The following is a 17,391-nucleotide window of genomic DNA, read 5'->3' as shown; positions in this document are numbered from 1 at the left end:
TTTTCTTTCTCTTCTCACTTTATTCTCAACTGTTTCCCTACTTGATTTATATTTTGCCTTTTTTGTGCTAAAATTTTTAGAAAATAGCTGGAGTAGAATGAGAAGTCTTGAAAATGAAACACATGTTGCTTTTTTACTTGTAATAGTTGAGTAGGGAGGACAGGAACTAGACCCAGGGAAGTGTACCAAATTTATTTTATTTTATTTTTTTTTAAAAACACTCCTTTCTCAGTTTCCAAAGGAATGAAATGAAATTGGTCTCTTTTTTCTACATTTCACTAACAGTCATCACACCTTACTAAACTAGTATCATGTTCCCTTTTCTCAATTAGAAATACAGTTGATCCTTGAACAACATGGACTTCAGGGGCACCAACCGATCTCCCATGCAGTGGAAAGATCTCTATAGCTTTTGTGTCCCCAAACTTAATTCCTGTTGACCAGGAGCTCACTGATAATACAAGTCACTGGTTGACATGTACTTTGTATGTCTTATATATTATACCTGGTATTCTTAAAATTATGTAAACTGGAAAAAAGAAAGTGCTATAAGAAAATTATAAGACGGGTTGCCCCTGGGATGGCTCAGCCAGTCAAACATCCGACTCAGGTGGTGATCTTAGGGTCCAGAGATCAAGCCCCGCTCAGCGGGAGTCCGCTTGAGATTCTCTCTCTCCTTCCTCTGCACCACGCCCCCTCGCTCTCACTTGCACTCTCTCTGTCTCTCAAATAAATAAATAAAATCTTCAAAAAAAAAAATCATAAGGGGGGGCGCCTGGATGGTGCAGTCGATTAAGCACGTGACCCTTGATTTTGGCTCAGGTCATGATCGTTTTCATGGGATTGAGCCCCACGATGGGCTCTGCATTTAGTGTGGAGTTTGCGTGAGACTCTCTCCGTTTCCCCTCTGCCTCCCGTCGCATCCCTGCACACATGCGTGTGCACTCTCTCAAATAATACATCTTTAAAAAGAAACTCGAAAGATAGTACATTTATAGCAGTGTACTTAGATTTATTAAAAAGGAATCCATTCAAACCTTGTTGTTCAAGGGTCAACTGCAGTGTTTTCTGTACAACATAATTTTAAAATATTTACCAACACTTGTGTGATATTTTTATTGATACCTTTGGGACTAAATTTTTTGGTGGCAACAGCTGAAAGTAAGAAAAGTTTTCAAAGGGAACATACCTTTTTTTTTTTTTTAACTCTTAAAAGGTTGAAACACTTTCTGTTGTTCAGTTAGCAGGTAGTTACAAGGCTTTTTTTGGTACTTGCCTCCTAGCTGTTCCTTTCCGTGTGAGAAGCAAAGCGAAGTACCTCCTTGTAAGAGAGATGAGCCATCATAAGAGACTTATAGGGAGTTAAAAATCAGGTGACGGATTCTTTAGTGGAGCTTCCTCTGTCTGCTCTGTAAAAATGATTTTTCCAGTGGTGCTAAGACTTGGGTATTTAGGAATAGTCAAGTGAAGTCTGGAAGTTGGTTCTTTATGAATATATATAGTCCCTTCTCTGCAGTGCAATCGCAGTTTCATCTACATTACCTTGTGGGAGCTGTGTTGTTTTCTATAAATTGAATTCTCTGCTCTCCAGTGCGGCGAGCTACCTTCTTCAGCCTTCACCTGCCCCAGCAGTCAGGAAAGATTATGGAGAACTTTTTTCCTTTAGTTAAGTCATGCCTTGTTTTTATAAAATTAATACTTTGACATTCTTCTTCACCTGACAGGCTTATATATATAGTTGGGCGCTTAGAAAAATCCTATTCTTCCATTTATCTGAGCTCTTTTAACTCATGCTTTGTTAAAAAAAAAAAAATCTTTTAATGAAATACCCCAAATTTATATTTTCTTCTCTATTGCTAAAGTTACCCCCTCCCTGTGAAAACAAAAAAAGTCAAAGGAGAAGCTATTGCTGATAAATATTGGAGCCCGAACCCCTTAAAACATGCTATGTTTTCTACATAAGGTGCTGACGTGCTGGCTGCACACTTTGTACAGACAACCCAATTGGATAGGAAAAACCAAGACGCTCCCATTTCTAATGATGCTCCAGTGGCAACGAATGCTAAGAGGGCAAGGAAACAAGAGAAATCGCCAGTCGAAACTGTTCCAAGGCCTAAGCCTCCCGTGAAGAAATCTCCACAAAAGAAGAGGGTAAACCTAGTAAAAGGCAATCAGAATCCCAGAATCAGGAAGCAGCCACAACCTGGTAAGAAACACTCTTCCTTCGACTTAAACACCGCAATGCGGACTAATTGAGATCACAAGATAGTGTATTGACATAATCTAAGAACAGCTGAAATTTACCAACAGTTCCTGCTATTTCCTTGAGTTCGAACGCTAAATGGGCTAAGTAGGTGGGCTTCCTGTTGTAAATAAATCTGTTACATGCAGGTTCAGGCCTTCACAAAATAGACCCTGCTTTTTGGCTTGCATAAAGCCTGAATGTGAGAGGTCAGGGTAGAGAGGCTTTCTTATAACTAAATGCACACAGGCAGTAGCTGACAATATTTTTCTGGGCCATAATCAGTTAAAAAAGTAGAAGGTGTTGAGTTTATGTGTCCAAAGGGAGTTAGAGATTATTGAAGACACTCAGTGATCCAGAACCCTGTGTTTGGTTTTAAAAGGCATTAGATTAATTTTAAAAGCAGTTTTACTTTCCTAGTTTTGCTTCAGTGAATAGTAAAGCTTTAGTTGTATGAATAAATGCCCGACTGCTCCAGTTCCGTATTTTCAACTGCCAGACAGAAAGCCCCGCTGTCCCCGTAGACTTCACCTCCCACGCACATGCACGTGGCGTCCCTGTCCTATCTCCCCCACATCTGTGTGGCCGCGCAGCGTGTTGCTTCCAGCCTGTGGCGTCTCTAACTCTACTTCATCTTCGGTATTGAGGCCTGCTGGGTGCATGTGTGTGGTTTTTCTTGTTTTAACAAAATGTAATGTCCTTATACCTTTGTATACCTATCAATTTTCTAATTCTGCTTTCTCCCTCACCTATTTTTAGATTTTTTTAAAAAAACTCACGGTTAGTGGGAATTTAGAAAACATTGTTTTGCTGGTTTGGGTATTAAGGATAACTGTGTTTTTTTCTGTATCTTTCATATTGTTTTATGACAGAAGGATTTTTTGTGCGTTTTGTTTGGTTTTCGATGAGTGACAGTTTTTTTTAAGAGCTTGTCCTGTGATTTGAAAACCCAGTGATTGCGGTTTTGAGACACACACCTACCAAATGCAAACTCCACTCGTCTCTTGGGCGCTTCATAAGGAGGCCTTGCCCACACCTCCCCTCCTCCCTCCTGCTGTTTCTGGCTCTCGGGGTGTGGCCCTGCCCTGCCACATACTCTGCACTTCCCCTCAGGCGTCGCCCGATTTCTGCTCTGTGCACCACATTCTGCACAGCGAGGCCCTCCGGAGGCCTTTCCCGATTTTCTGATCTTCCCTCAGCTCTCTGTTTCTTTCGTTCCTTCTGGGGTTTTGACAACACTGTGGAACCAAGTCCATCCTCCTCCCTAATCATTGGATGTGTCTTGGTCCTGTCTTTCCATGGAATTTGTAATTTGATTTCAAATGAAATTGTAAACATTATGAATGAATTTATAAACATTATGAGCATAGATACACATATAAATGCCTGTGTGCTTAGCCGTATCATTCGAATTATTTGTACCAAGTTGGTACAAATATTTGTAGATATTTGTAGACTCATGGATCCATGGGAGGAATGCAGTTGGGTATTGGCAGAAAGGTGCGCCCAGAAAATGAAAAGTTTTTAAAATATGTGTCTGAATCAGGCTGGTTTGTATTATAAATGTCTATATTTATTGGGCAGCCACATTACGAGTTAAAATGTTAAGATTGCCACCTTTTGGGCGCCTGGGTGGCTCAGTGGGTTAAGCTGCTGCTTTCGGCTCAGGTCATGATCTCAGGTCCTGGGATCAAACCCCGCATTGGGCTCTCTGCTCAGCAGGGAGCCTGCTTCCCCCTCTCTCTCTGCCTGCCTCTCTGCCTACTTGTGATCTCTGTCTGTCAAATAAATAAATAAAATATTTTTTTAAAAATTTTAAAAAAAAAAAGATTGCCACCTTTTAAATATCTTAATTTTTCTTTTATTTCTTAGTCACCTGTACTAATCTGTTTAATCATTTCTGATACTTCAAGTACAGAATTTAGAGAAAGCTCATTTTTGATACTGAAACAAATGGTTTTCTGCCCCTTTTAAAGTTGTCAGCATAGCTTTTCTTTATTGAACTCTGAATTTTTTATATATTTTATTTGGTGTTGTCTTGTATTTTTTAAAAGAGATGATCAGTATTCTGTTTTTAACTGATTGAGAAGTCAGTAATTCAGTGATTGACCTGAGACATATATTTGTTAAAATGAAGCCTTTTTCTTCAGTGTGGTGTTCTTTCTATCAGGCTCTCCTCATACATGACACCTGTAGGAGAGCCGTAGATCGACGACAGTGGAATGTAGTGAGTGCGAATAAGCGCATCAGATCACAAAATGGATTTTATGTTTCCAGTAGATCCGTGGGGCTGGTGAGGTGATTCTCTGCTTTGGGTCATTCTCTTCTACGTAATCTTGTTGAGTGTTGCTGTTTCACATAAGTGGGCAGTGGTTGGTTACTTTTATCCTTCCCACCGCACGCACACACCTTCTCCATTCTGCGTGATGGCCGCACAGGCCAGGGTTTTCTCTTTAAATGGATTCGTCACTGGTCTTTGCAGGCAGGTTAATAATTCATTTCAGACTTGCTGCCGATGTTATAAAGAACACAATTGGCTTTTCTGTTCGTGCACGTGCTGCAGGGAATCAATGCCAAGTGTTGTTGTGAACTTTGTCTTTCATGATAGCAGCGTCTCAGGAGGCCGGACTGACTTCCTGAGAATGCGAGTAGGCCATGGTAGAAGGCTGGCTTTCTGCTCAAAGGCAGGTGGGTGGATTGGATCCCCTGCAGGAAGGAGAATTCTCAACAGACAAGGAGATTCGCTATTTGCAGACAGGAGAGGAAATATCTTCAGGACAGAAATTAGTTTTAGGTGATGAAATCAGTGATTCTGAATGAATGATCCTACGACTTTTCTGATTTTTTTATTTGTGTCATTACATGCTCTAATGAAACATCAGTGTGGTGAAAAGTTGTTTCTAGGTTGAACTTAGGTGATTTCTCTAACAAAGCACTTGTTAAGGGGCACAATTTCTGAAAGCATGTTAACGTACGATATTATCCAGTTCAAACTTAGAAATTCTTATGTTCTCATTACACTGTAAGCTCTCTAAGGACAGGCCTCTTGTTTTTTATTCTTTTTTCCCCCCTCTGTATATTTCTCTAGCTGAGCAGTGTACCTTGTATGTAGTTCAGCACCTGCCTTTCTGAAGGTGATTTCTTCTTAAATCAATATGCACAGTCCTTAAGATTTGTTCCCATGGTAAATATATTACATTAGAACTGGTAGTTGGAACAAACCTGTCTGATAGTAAAATCTCAACAAATAATCTGTGTAACCTGTCCAGAGGTTCTTGAATATATTGACTTAACCCTGATTTTCGCTAAGCCATAGTAATAATATAGTGGAGAAAGTATATGGCCATCAAATGTTACATGTCTTTTCCTTTTATACTGAAGCAAAAGGAGAAGCTGGTTCACAGCTTCCATCAGAAATCTCATCGGTTGGCCGGGAGGATGTTATTAGCACCGAGGCAGCTCCGACAGAAGACAGCTCGGTGGCTCCGAGAGATCTGCCTGAGAACTCCATGGTCACCTGTGACTCCCAAGCCCTGAATATGCTAGCTGACCTAGCACTGAGTGCCGCTACTTCTGCCACGCCGCCGTCTGAACCCAGACACTTGCCCTGTTCCTCTGAATCACTGCAAAATGATGCTTTGCTTTCTAAAGAACCTTCTGTACGTGGTACGTCTGACCATGAATATCACAGAGGAGTTAAAAATCAAAAAGGTGGACTGTTACCTAAGCCCGCCTCTCAGAAAAAGAGTAGTCCGGCGTCCCACTGCCCCGTCAGCCAAGAGAAGGAGAGCTTGGCTCCCGCCAGTCCGGCCGCCGTGGCCGTCCCATCAGCCCTTCGCGAGGAGACACTGGAAAGCCAGGCCGCAAGCCAAAGCTCTTTTGTTGCCGTGGAACATTCCTATGCCCTGCTCCTTGCGGAGCACTCGAAGAGATATCTGCAGCAGAGAGGGATCCCCAGCCCTGCTTTTGCCAAGAACGGCCCCAAAGGCCCTGAAGCGGGAACCCCCGTGGGGAAAGTAATGCCGTTCCGGCACCAGCAGAGCACCTCCCCGCTGCAGAAGCTGTGTGAGCACCCGGCGCTCAAGCGCAGGGGTAGGCTGCTGTCCTCCAGCCTGAGGGACTCCCGTTGCTCTCATACCGTGTTTAGCTGTGACGGCTCCTATAAGGTCACTTTCAAATGTGACACGGAATATGTATTCAGCTTGGACAGCAAATATACCAACAACCCCCTGGAGAAGACCATCATCAGAGCACTGCATGGGTGAGTAGGGGGCGCTCCATGAAGTGGACGTGACGTTGGTGTTGAGATGAGCACAGTGGGGAGGAGCCCTCGCGTCAGACGTTGGGGAAAGAGAAGTACTGTGGTGACTCCGGTAACTTACTGGTATCAGGCAGGCGTGGCTACTGACAACCGAGAAAATGACGCTGTTTTTGCCGCTGTCGGTGGTCCCATGGAGACCTTTTGCAAGCTGACATGGGCCCTGTGAACAGCTTTCCATTTTGAGATGTTCCTACATAAGCCTTTGTGGTCTTTGAATTACAGTATTTAAGTGAGATCTTAATGTAAAATCGTGAGCTAGAGAAATAATGCTTTACAGACTGAATTCTGGAAGAAACATTTCGAGATTGACTTCTGGTTTGTTAAGCTGGTCAGGTTGTTCTGAGTGAGCAGGTTTACATAGGGTTGTTCTGTAAAGCCTGAAGGGGCCGAGGCAGGGACAGCAGAGGGACTGGAAGCACAGGCTTTGGAGTGTGGCTGACGCGGGGCTTAGCGTAGGTTCTCCCACTCACCTGGCTTCTGTGACCTGGAAGAGGTTCCTGTGCTTCTCGATGCAGCTTATCTAGGGACCTCACTGAGGTGCAGATTGTGACTCAAGTCTGTTTGGGACAGGGCCTGTGAGTCTGCATTTCTAACATTTCCAGGGGATGCCAGTGGAGGATGGACGTCCGCGGGGAACCCTTTGAGTACGGACGGGTCAGTAATAGCTACAGGTCAGGCTGCTGTGTGCCTGAGGGTTTTGCGCGGTGACTGGCACCTGTTAGTAAGTGCTAGTCGTCACTGTTCACAAGGAGCCTCGTGGCTGGGAATGGCACTCGGTTACCTCTCTGTGGAGTGTTCCCGAGGAGCGACTAAGTCTTATCAGACTCCTCTCCGCGCACTGGTTACCAGCTCGCACTCGCGGGAGCACACACTTATCGTTCCCATCTACTTGGGGTCTTTCCTTAACCTTCATCCTGCTTCACTGAAGCCCAGCTCTGCGACCCTCTGACTCTTCTCGTGGGCGCTCTCTGCTAACAAGGTCCCCGGGCCAGTGGCCAGAGACGCTTTCTCGCTGTGTGGTTTCAGGAGATTTTCCAGGACTATCGTGTGAAAATAGTGTAGTTCTGCTGAATTGCCTATAGAGATATTTTAATTTTTAGACTTTCCAGTTATGAGAAGAGACACACAGAAATAGAAAAGAAATGATTTGGCCAGGCTTGCCAGAAATGAGGATTTGGGTGGTTGCTGAAGCCATGCTTCACATAATAGGTATATTGTGTCCAGACAGGGCTAGAGTGGAGTAGAAGAAAAATCCTAGACCAGGACCCTGGAGACCTGTGCTCCATTCGTGGCTCTGCTGCATAAGGGTTTTATGATCTAAAAGAAGTTACCTTTCAAAGCTCTGATTTCCAGTTCCCTCTTCTGCCTCTGTTAAGTGAGGGAATTAGATTCACTGTCATTATTTGTTACATTAACCTCATTTTTATCTTATTCATTATTTCATGTTCCTGTATTTTTAATATAAAAATGAGCACCTTTAAAACTAAGATTAAAATCACCGGTTTCAGTGATCTTTTTGCATGTTTTCTCTTTAAAATCTCAGGCCCTGGAACACTGACTTGCCTGATAATGTGGAAGAAGTGAAGCTTTTACTGCACATGTGGGTAGCTCTGTTCTACAGCAATCAAAACAAAGTCCTCCGGTCATCCCGAAAAGTGGTGGAACACAGCAACCCAGCAAAATACGTGTCTATCAATAGCACATTAGAATCTTTTGAATTCAGTGAAATCGAGGAGTCCTCCAGCGTGGAAAGATGTTCTGTAGCCCCTCTGCTGGGGACCAGCAAACCTCCCGGAGGTCATGCTGCCGGTGTTTCCTTCCCTGACACGGACTCCTTGCCTCCCTCCATGAAACCGCCGCCCGCAGGAGGCTTGGAGTTCTGGGTACAGAATGAACAGAAAGACACGTTTGCCAGAGAAGGTCATCCAGATCCCCCAGGAAGCCAGAATTTCATTTATTCTTGTCATAACGAGGTAAGTAAAACCCAGCACTCTACGTGCTCATATTTTTGAAGAAATTTCTTTTTTCTCCTTGATGTAAAATCACATTCAAAACATACCATTGGTTTCTTTTAGGAAGGTGCATTCTCTATATCTATGTAAAGGATAAATAATACCAAAAACTTAGTTTCCATAAATATTGCTCTGGATTGTCTGCAGGTGGAGATTTTCTCCATCCTGACTGAAGAAGCAGACGTAAAAACAAACCATGGAAGTCACATGGGTGTGGGGCCAGCCATAATGGTATCACTTCTTAGCTGTATAATTTGGGACAAATTACTTGTTCTCTCTGAGCATACTGTCTTATCCTTTAAAAGAGGTTAAATAGGGGGACGCCTGGGTGGCTCAGTTGGTTAAGCAGCTGCCTTCGGCTCAGGTCATGATCCCAGCGTCCTGGGATCGAGTCCCATATCGGGCTCCTTGCTCCGCAGGGAGCCTGCTTCTCCCTCTGACTCTGCCTTCCACTCTGTCTGCCTGTGCTCGCTCGCTTTCTCTCTCTCTCTTACAAATAAATAAATAAAATCTTTAAAAAAAAAAAAAAGAGAGAGAGGTTAAATAGGGACGCCTGGGTGGCTCAGTTGGTTAAGCAGCTGCCTTTGGCTCAGGTCATGATCCCAGCGTCCTGGGATCGAGTCCCACATCGGGCTCCTTGCTCCGCAGGGAGCCTGCTTCTCCCTCTGACTCTGCCTTCCACTCTGTCTGCATGTGCTTGCTCTCGCTCGCTCTCTCTCTGACAAATAAATAAAATCTTTTAAAAAATAAATAAATAAATAAATAATAAAAGAGGTTAAATAATACCTGTTATTACTTAGAATAGTTTTTTTTGTTTGTTTTTTGTTTGAGAGAGTAGGAGCAGGGTGGGGGGTGCGGGAGAGAGGGAGAAGCAGACTCCCTACTGAGCAGGGAGCCTAACACGGGGCTTGATACCAGGACCGTGACATCGTGACATCATAATGTGAGCCAAAGGCAGACGCTTCACCGACTGTGCCACTCAGACACCGTAGAATAGTTTTTAAGGATCAAATGCAATAATAAATATTAGAAGTCTTTGATAAACCTCAAACTGAAATGGAATATTTAAAAATTATTTGTGAAAACAAATGCTGGAACAGAAAGTACAATGCCAGGCTCCGCTAGGTCTGTCAGTAACTATTTATAAATATGGAAAATATATTTTGTTTCCTCCATTGTTCTCAGCTAATGTTCAGCAGCAGCAGATCCTCACATTTTAACTGGAACAGATATAAAAGAGTTGTATCAAAAGTCTGTAAGGAAACGGACTGACAAAACATGGGCCTCTTTAAGGTCTCAGTGTCCCTCTCTTCCAGAATATTTTTGCCGTGGTTTGGGCCCTGCAGTGCCTGGTTTAACATTGAGTCGACAGCATTTCTGTCCTTGGGATGACTTGGGGAATTGCGGGTCCAGGGGCAAGCCTCAGAGAGCCATGCTTGTCTGTATGGAAATGAAACGAGTGGCGTGCTGCGCGCCACACACTGGTCTGCACCTTCTGCTCATGTGAGCTCAGTCTCACACAGCCTGATGCAAAAGGACCGCGCCCCTTTCTCACAGATCAAGGAGACTAAGTCTGCTGCTCTCTCTCCCCCTGCCCCTTCCTCCGCTTGTGCTCGCTCTCTGAAATGAATAAGTAAATATATCTTTTTAAAAAAAGAATCTTGGGGCGCCTGGGTGGTTCAGTGGGTTAAGCTTCTGCCTTGGGCTCAGGTCATGATCCCAGGGTCCTGGGATTGAGCCCCTGGTCAGGCTACCTGCTCTGTGGGGAGCCTGCTTCCCGCTCTTTCTCTGCCTGCTTGTGATCTCTCTTTCTCTCTCTCTCTGTCAAATAAATAAATAAATAAATCTTTTTTAAAAAAATAAAAGAATCTCTACCTTAGAATAAGAAAATAAAGTTTAGAAGACTGTTTACTACCCGATAAAGTATTTTTTGTTGTTTTAATCTGTAATTAGCTATCATCATTACTAATTCTAAAAATGGTGTTTTAGCAAATGTGAAACCAAGAATTAAGAAGTAGAAAGAGCATTAAAATTCATTTCTGTGGCATATACTTGAGTTTTTTCCCATCATCTCCTTGGCTGCTACGCCTGTACTTGAAGGGTGTGTGCACAGGCACTACCCCCTGCACCTTCCCCACGTGGGCGCACTAGGTGTGTCAAACTCCCCAGCACCACAGGCGTGAGAAACCGTTGACATGTTGCTCATAGTCATGTGTTTGATTTTGTGTGTGAATAAAAAGAACCAAATAAAATAAAAAGTTCTTTATGTTTAAACACATTATACTTCACCAGTAGTTAAAAAAAGGAAGTATCGGGGCACCTGGATGCCTCAGTGGGTTGAGCCTCTGGCTTCAGCTCAGGTCATGATCTCAGGGTCCTGGGATTGAGCCCTGCATTGGGTTCTCTGCTCAACAGGGAGTCTGCTTCCTCCTCTCTCTCTCTGCCTGCCTCTCTGCCTCCTTGTGATCTTTGTCAAATAAATAAATAAAATCTTTTAAAATAGTGTCCGCACACACACAGGAAGCTGGTGACAATTTGCATTTCACTAAATCTGCAGGCATGGTGGGATTGGCAGCCACGTTGTGACTGAAGGGTCACTGGAAGGTTTCAGAATGACTCTTACCATCAAGACTTTCCCGTGCTTTGTGTCTGGTCAGTCAGTTCCTCTTAAAAATGGAGTCTTCGCTCTACCCTGCCATGGATGTGGGTCAGTGCCTTTCTGTAAGACAGAAGGTCTTTTTAACAGACTTGAAGCCCAGGTCTTGACTTTCAGCATGATCGCCTGAAGGTGTGGCAGGAAATCTGTGACCAATAATGTTCCAAAAATTACAGGTATATGGACAGTGATGATCAGTCCATTTTCCCATATTCTGGACAAGACCATGCTTCAGCCTTAAAACAGACCCATTCCGATGAGGTCATCGGAATGTCCAGAGATTTTCTGCTGATGTTTAACCTAAATCCTTCCTGCAGTCCTTTTGGTTCAGTTCGGCAATGCAGGCTGCATTGTTTTCTGTTGTTCTGTTGAGTAGGAGGCACTAAAACAAGACCTGACCTCCAGTTACAAGCAAAGAAGAAGGCTAAAGAGTAGATCTTTATTTACCAGAACAGAGGTTGACAACTCAGAAGAACTGCCGATCAGTCCTACTTCATACAAGGGATCCTAATTTACCTTTCCTCATGGGAAAGTTCCAGATGGCAGTGTATTTTATTCTGATTGAAAGCTGGTGTTTAAGTTGTTCTTGGCTTTAAAAACTATCTTTTAATCTTAAAAAGAAGCACTTAAAACTGAGTCCTTTTTTCTCTAGTACTGCATTTCTGCATCAGGCAGTGAGGTTAGCAAACAGGCTGCACTTTCAGGTCTTTGTACTTGTCATTGGTCTGGCCGCTTTTCTTCCCAAAAGGCAATTAAAAAAAAAAAAAGGAAGGCAGAAGGCTATGCAGTTGAAGGTTTGAAGCTCTCATTTGTGTGTATATTTATTTAGAGAAAAATTCCTATTTGGGGCTGTTGTAAGTATCTAAAAAAAGAGCAGTTTGCTTGATTTCTACCCTGTGATAGTCTTTAAAATTAGAAGATTCGAAAGAACAAACTGACACTGATTCTCGTCCACTCTGTTCTTCTCCACACGTAAACGTGAAAAAGAGTCTGTTTGACTCTTGATTTTTCTTTTTGTCATTTCAGATCATTGGGGAAGCAGCTGAACGAGGCCCATCAGATAAGCTGGAGACTTCCGGCCTTGTTCTTGCTAGTATTGGAAGTACCCAAGCTAATGGACCCGACATTCCTGGCGCAGACAAAACCTTTGAGCCACTTGATAGCACAGGAGCGACTTACAACGATACTGTCGCACAGACCACATTCAGCAGGACTTACGATGGGCTCGGTGATCCGCTGGTGATCTGTCAGAAATCTGCATACGGTGCCCTTGACAGCGCGGGGGATGTCTTCCACGCAGCGGCGCAAACAGAACCCAGTGCTCTCCAGGGCCTCATCCGGCAGAGCGGCCCCCTGAGCGGAGACTGTCAGCCTGCCCTGGAGAGGAAGGGTGATCCAGAGTATGTGATGATTAATCTGGAACCAGTTACCTTCACTTTTGAAAAAAATACCTACGTCCCAGTACAGACAGACGTCCCAGTGCAGACGGACGTTGTAAATACGGGCCACGAACCGACAGCCTTTCATCCGGAGTGGATTACACCGATGTCACCTACCGGGAGTCTGAGGCGTCCTGCATCTGCTTTTGAAAAGGCACAAACACAGGGCCTTAGGGACGGTCCCTCTCCCACAGTGTCCAAGCAGAAAGGTACTAAATACCTTTGCGCCTCCTCACTCAGCGAAGAGGTACCTGCAGAAGAAATGTGTTCGCTGCGGAAAGGGATTCTGGTTCCATCCGGCAGCTTGGTGGTGGCGGAGGCGTTGTCATCCTTTGAAGGTTCTAATTATCCGGCACCCGGAGAAGAGACGAAGCCCTCTCAAGAGCTTTTCCTGCACACCCCGAGCCTCCTTGGCATATCTGCGGAAGAGGTCATAGAGCCGTCCCAGGTAAAAGACGCGGTCTCGCCGGCCGCCTCTGCCGCCCTGGGACACGGTTCCTCACGTGACCGTGCTCCGCCGGCGGGTGGCGCCCCAGTCGGCTCCTCGGAGCCCGTGCGGGATGGGCGCGGGCTGAAGAGTGAGCAGAGGAACTTGGAGTCCTTTCCTACCGCTTGTACCAAACAAACCGGCCTCTCAGGGAGCAGAGAGGAGGCCAGCCTGGAGTTCTCAGAGGAGGGTTCCGACCTCGACCTCACACTCATATCGCCGCCCACCAGCCCCAGAGAAGGGGCGCCAGCGGGGGCACCGGGGGAGGCCCCCGGGGCAAGTTTGGAACTTCAGGACGCGACTGAAGAGATCATTGAGCCAGAAGAGGTGACTCTCCTAGAAGACCCAGAGGTAGATTCTGTGAATTATACCTCCATCTTCCCTACGATGCCTGAGAAGTCGTTAGAAAGTAAGGAGAGGAAAGGTGACAGTTTACAAACCGTTACCTTAATACTTTCTAAAGAAACTTGCGCCCTTGAGATCGCAGAGGAAGTGAATGTCACCTCAGACTTTCCTTTTGCTTCTTTAATTGAAGAAGTGTCACCAGCTTCCAGTCCTGACCGCCAGGATCCGGTCGAAGCAGCACATCCACCTCAGGCCTTGTCTCTGTGTGGTCTGCAGCTGGCCAGTACACTGGGTGAGGGAAATGACAGATTCTCCCGGATGGGGTCTGTAAACTTGGCCTTGACGGAGAAAGAACATTCTTTTGTTGGTCCTACTTATCCGGTGGAACAAGATAACTTAGGTGGAGTACAACAGATGCAGCTCTGTGCCGAGATGCCTATTGTAAGAAGTAAGCATCCAGAAAGAAGAGACGGCTGTCTGACCCTGCCTGGTGAGCTAACTGAGGAGATTGGCCCAGGGGAGCATGGCGAGGGCTTCTCTGTCTCAGAAAAGCTGCCGTTCCGTGCTGCGGAGCTGGGCCAGCCTGCCGTGGCTGCCAGATACGGAGAGGATGTCAAGCTTTCTCTAGAACAACTGGTGCCATCAGGACACGCACTGCAGCCAGTCAGCATCCAAAACAGGAACTTCAGTTCTCTTGTCTTGGAGACCAATGAGCCTCCATGGAGTCCTACAAAGATGATTGAAAATAAGTCTTTGGCAGACACATTTGTTTCTACAACTGCTCCAACTGGTACAGTGAATGTGGCACTAAAAGATCAGACCAGCCCTGAAAGTATCGGGAATCATCTCTTCAGCGGTGGTGTGAAGACAGATGAAGGCCTTTGCCTGCAGGCTCAGTCCTTGAGCTCTTGCTCAGCTGGCGGGGCTGATACACAGATGCGTGGGCACTCAGAGAGCCCCAGACTGGCTTTTCCCTCCGATGGGGCTGCCTTACCCCGCTGTCCCAGACCCATGGACACAGAGACCGGGGTCCAGACACAGGAAATCTCAGTGGTCAAAATGGCCAGTTTGCTTAAGAATAGTGATGCTGAGGCCAGTTTCCATGAAGAAGCCATAGATCTGGGAGGTATTGACTCCCAGTCAAGCACCACATCTCCGGAAGACAAACCAGACACAGTTCAAGATCGGGCAGTGTGTGAAACAAAAGATCTGCTGGACGCTGGGCTTTTCCCCATGTGTGTACCTGCGGATTCGTACCATAAAACAGCCATCACTGGTGAAAATACCAGTAGAGAGCCTTGTGCTTCCGTTGTTCCCCCGACTTGTGCCTCTCTTGTTTGTGGAGTCTCTGAGGAGCAGACAGCAAGTCAGGCCTCTGGTGAGGGGCTCAGAGCCGAGGAGGACTCGGGGACCGTGGATAGAGACGTGCATGTCAGTGTGAATTCTGAGATCCAGTATGAGCCGCTTTCTGGAGAGAGTGATCAGGACTCTTGCGGGGGCTGTAGAAACCCCAAATCAGAGGTAGAGAGTTCCTGCCCTTTGAGGTGTAGTCAAACCAAGAAAGAAGAAGATACTTCGAAAGATGATTATGACTCTTTCCCGAGCCTGAATAACAGTGATAACGAAGAGTGGGGCTACTCTCCCCCTGCCCCAGGGCTGGAGACGGGCACTGCTCCCAGACACTGGCTCGTTGGGTTCAAGAAAGAAGACAGGTATGTGCCCCCGTATATCCAGATCCGAGACCTCCACGGCATCCCCAGGACTTACGCTAATTTCACCATAACGAAAGAGCTGACAGATACCACGAGAACTTTGCACAGCCTGAGGCGGCACCCCAATTTCACTGCAAAGTGTGGCTTGCTCAGCTCCTGGACAAACACCTGGCAGGTGGCCGATGACCTCACCCAGAACACTTTGGATCTGGAGTATCTGCGTTTCGCACATAAGCTAAAACAAACTGTGAAGAAGGGAGATTCTCAGCCTTCTGCCTCCTCCACCAGTGTCTTTGCAAAGGAGGCCCCTCTCCAGACGGCTGCTGGAGCTTTCCCTCTGACAAGAGTCCCCGAGTCCCCGGCTCTGCAGCTCGCGTCCCGGAGCCGGAGTCCCCTTGTGGTCACGGTGGTGCACTCGGGCGCCCGGCAGCCGAGCCCGCGCGGGAGAGGCCCCGCGCCCGGCAGTCGGGACGCTTCTTCCTTGTGGAGGGAGAGCGGCGGCCCCGGTAGAAATCCGCGGGCGGATTCCGAGAGAAACCAGGCGGCTTCGTTCCACCTCAACAGGCTGAGGTACAACACCAGTTTCAGAGAATCCCGGAACGATATTTCACTTCTCCTCCGCGAATACGCCGAATTCACCAAGGTGGTGGCGAGCAGCCAGTCGGCGCTTCGCCCGGACAGGGAGCGCGGCGGGGCCCCCGGGGAGGCCGCCCCTCGCGAGCCGCGCGCCGCCTTCCCGCGGGCGGCCTCCTACGAGGACCTGGTCACCGACCTGTGCGCCAGCCTGCACGTCAGACTGATGAGCGTGGTCAAGGAGGCCTGTCGGAGCCCCTGCCTCTTCTACCTCGTGGAGACCGAGGACCCGTCGTTCTCTGTGAGAGCAAAGGTACGGTGCCCGCCGCCGTCCGACGCGGTCTCTGAGCTCACGGGGCAGCGTGCTTGGCTCCAGAGAAGTGACAGGAAGGGGCCTCGGGGTCTGATGGCCCCGTCTTCACCCGCGCACTGGCTGCTCCGCCGCGGAGGTCACGGGCCCACACCTGTGCTTGTCGTGTGTCTCCGTCTTCCTTGTGATCTTTGCTGCCCTGGCCAGTGACGTGAGGGTGGCTTCGGTTCATGGGCATCTCCGGATTTATGCATTTTGGGTGAAAACAGCCACGTCCGCTGTTCGCCTCAGGGCATCGTAGGAGGCGGCACAGGCCGCTGACTCGTCCCATCGCAGTGTAGTCGTGTCCTTTGTGTGAAGATGGTTTCTGCCAGGTTCCTCCGCCTCCAGTGTAAAGTTCATAAATAACTTTACATTAATTAACTTATTATTATAAAGGAATTATTCATAATATATTAATGATATAAATGTATCATTATTCATAATTATTAATGATTATTTGCGGGTGGGGAGGTAGACTAGGATATATATAAATATCCTATTCTTTTTTTTTTTTTTTTAAGATTTTATTTATTTATTTGACAGATCACAAGTAGACAGAGAGGCAGGTAGAAAGAGGAGGAAGCAGGCTCCCCGCCAAGCAGAGAGCCCCTGGGATCATGACCTGAGCTGAAGGCAGAGGCTTTAACCCACTGAGCCACCCAGGCGCCCCATAAATACCCTATTCTTTATCAGACTCCCCCCCCCCCCCCCCCCCGCCCCGGGTTAATATCCATTGACGATTCTTGCCTAAAGCAGCTGCTAATATGGTGGGGGGTCGAATTCCATCTTCCTCGCACGTTTATTAGTGGGCGGTGTGCAGGGGAGAGCTTTCCCGTCTCCCCCACTTGCTTATCTGTACCCCGTGGACCCGCGCTCCATGTTCGTTTACTCGGAGTTACCGTTTAGGCCCTTGTGTGTGTTCGTCACAGGTGTCGCAGGTGTCGCAGGTGTGCTCCCTAACCCCGCCTCCCAGCCTTCCCCGCCGGCGACCAGGAGTGTGTTCCCTGCAGCTCAGAGTCTGTTAGCTGGTTTGTTTCTTTTTTCTCCTTTCCGTGTTTGTTTTGTTTCTTAAACCCACATATGAGTGAGATCCTGAGCTGCTTCTCCTAGGACGGATTTGCTTCACTCAGCGTAATACCCTCAGGCTCCCCCGCGTCAGGACCGTGACCAGATTTCATGGCAGAGTCGTACCCCGTGTGCACGTGTGTCCACACACCCGCTCACCCGTCCCCGGATGCTTGCACTGCTTTGT

General features: G+C 46.8%; 1 protein-coding gene across 5 annotated transcripts in view; it reads left to right on the top strand.

Annotated features, from left to right (window-relative positions):
• TASOR2 (transcription activation suppressor family member 2) overlaps positions 1–17,391 on the top strand; it is a 79,167-nt gene that overhangs the window by 50,114 nt on the left and 11,662 nt on the right. For 4 of the 5 annotated variants that reach the window (XM_082742322.1, XM_082742325.1, XM_082742323.1 and 1 more), the window contains 4 exons: positions 1,964–2,206; positions 5,624–6,503; positions 8,107–8,536; positions 12,258–16,100. In XM_082742322.1, coding sequence (XP_082598448.1) covers positions 1,964–2,206; positions 5,624–6,503; positions 8,107–8,536; positions 12,258–16,100 — 5,396 coding nt within the window. The remainder of the gene's footprint in view (positions 1–1,963; positions 2,207–5,623; positions 6,504–8,106; positions 8,537–12,257; positions 16,101–17,391) is intronic. The other variant, XM_082742324.1, reaches the window with a different exon arrangement.

Source organism: Mustela nivalis, assembly GCF_964662115.1.
Source record: "Mustela nivalis genome assembly, chromosome: 7".
Classification (NCBI taxonomy): domain Eukaryota; kingdom Metazoa; phylum Chordata; class Mammalia; order Carnivora; family Mustelidae; genus Mustela; species Mustela nivalis.
The sequence above is the reverse complement of the archived record's forward strand: the minus strand, read 5'-3'. Positions and strand labels throughout refer to the sequence as shown.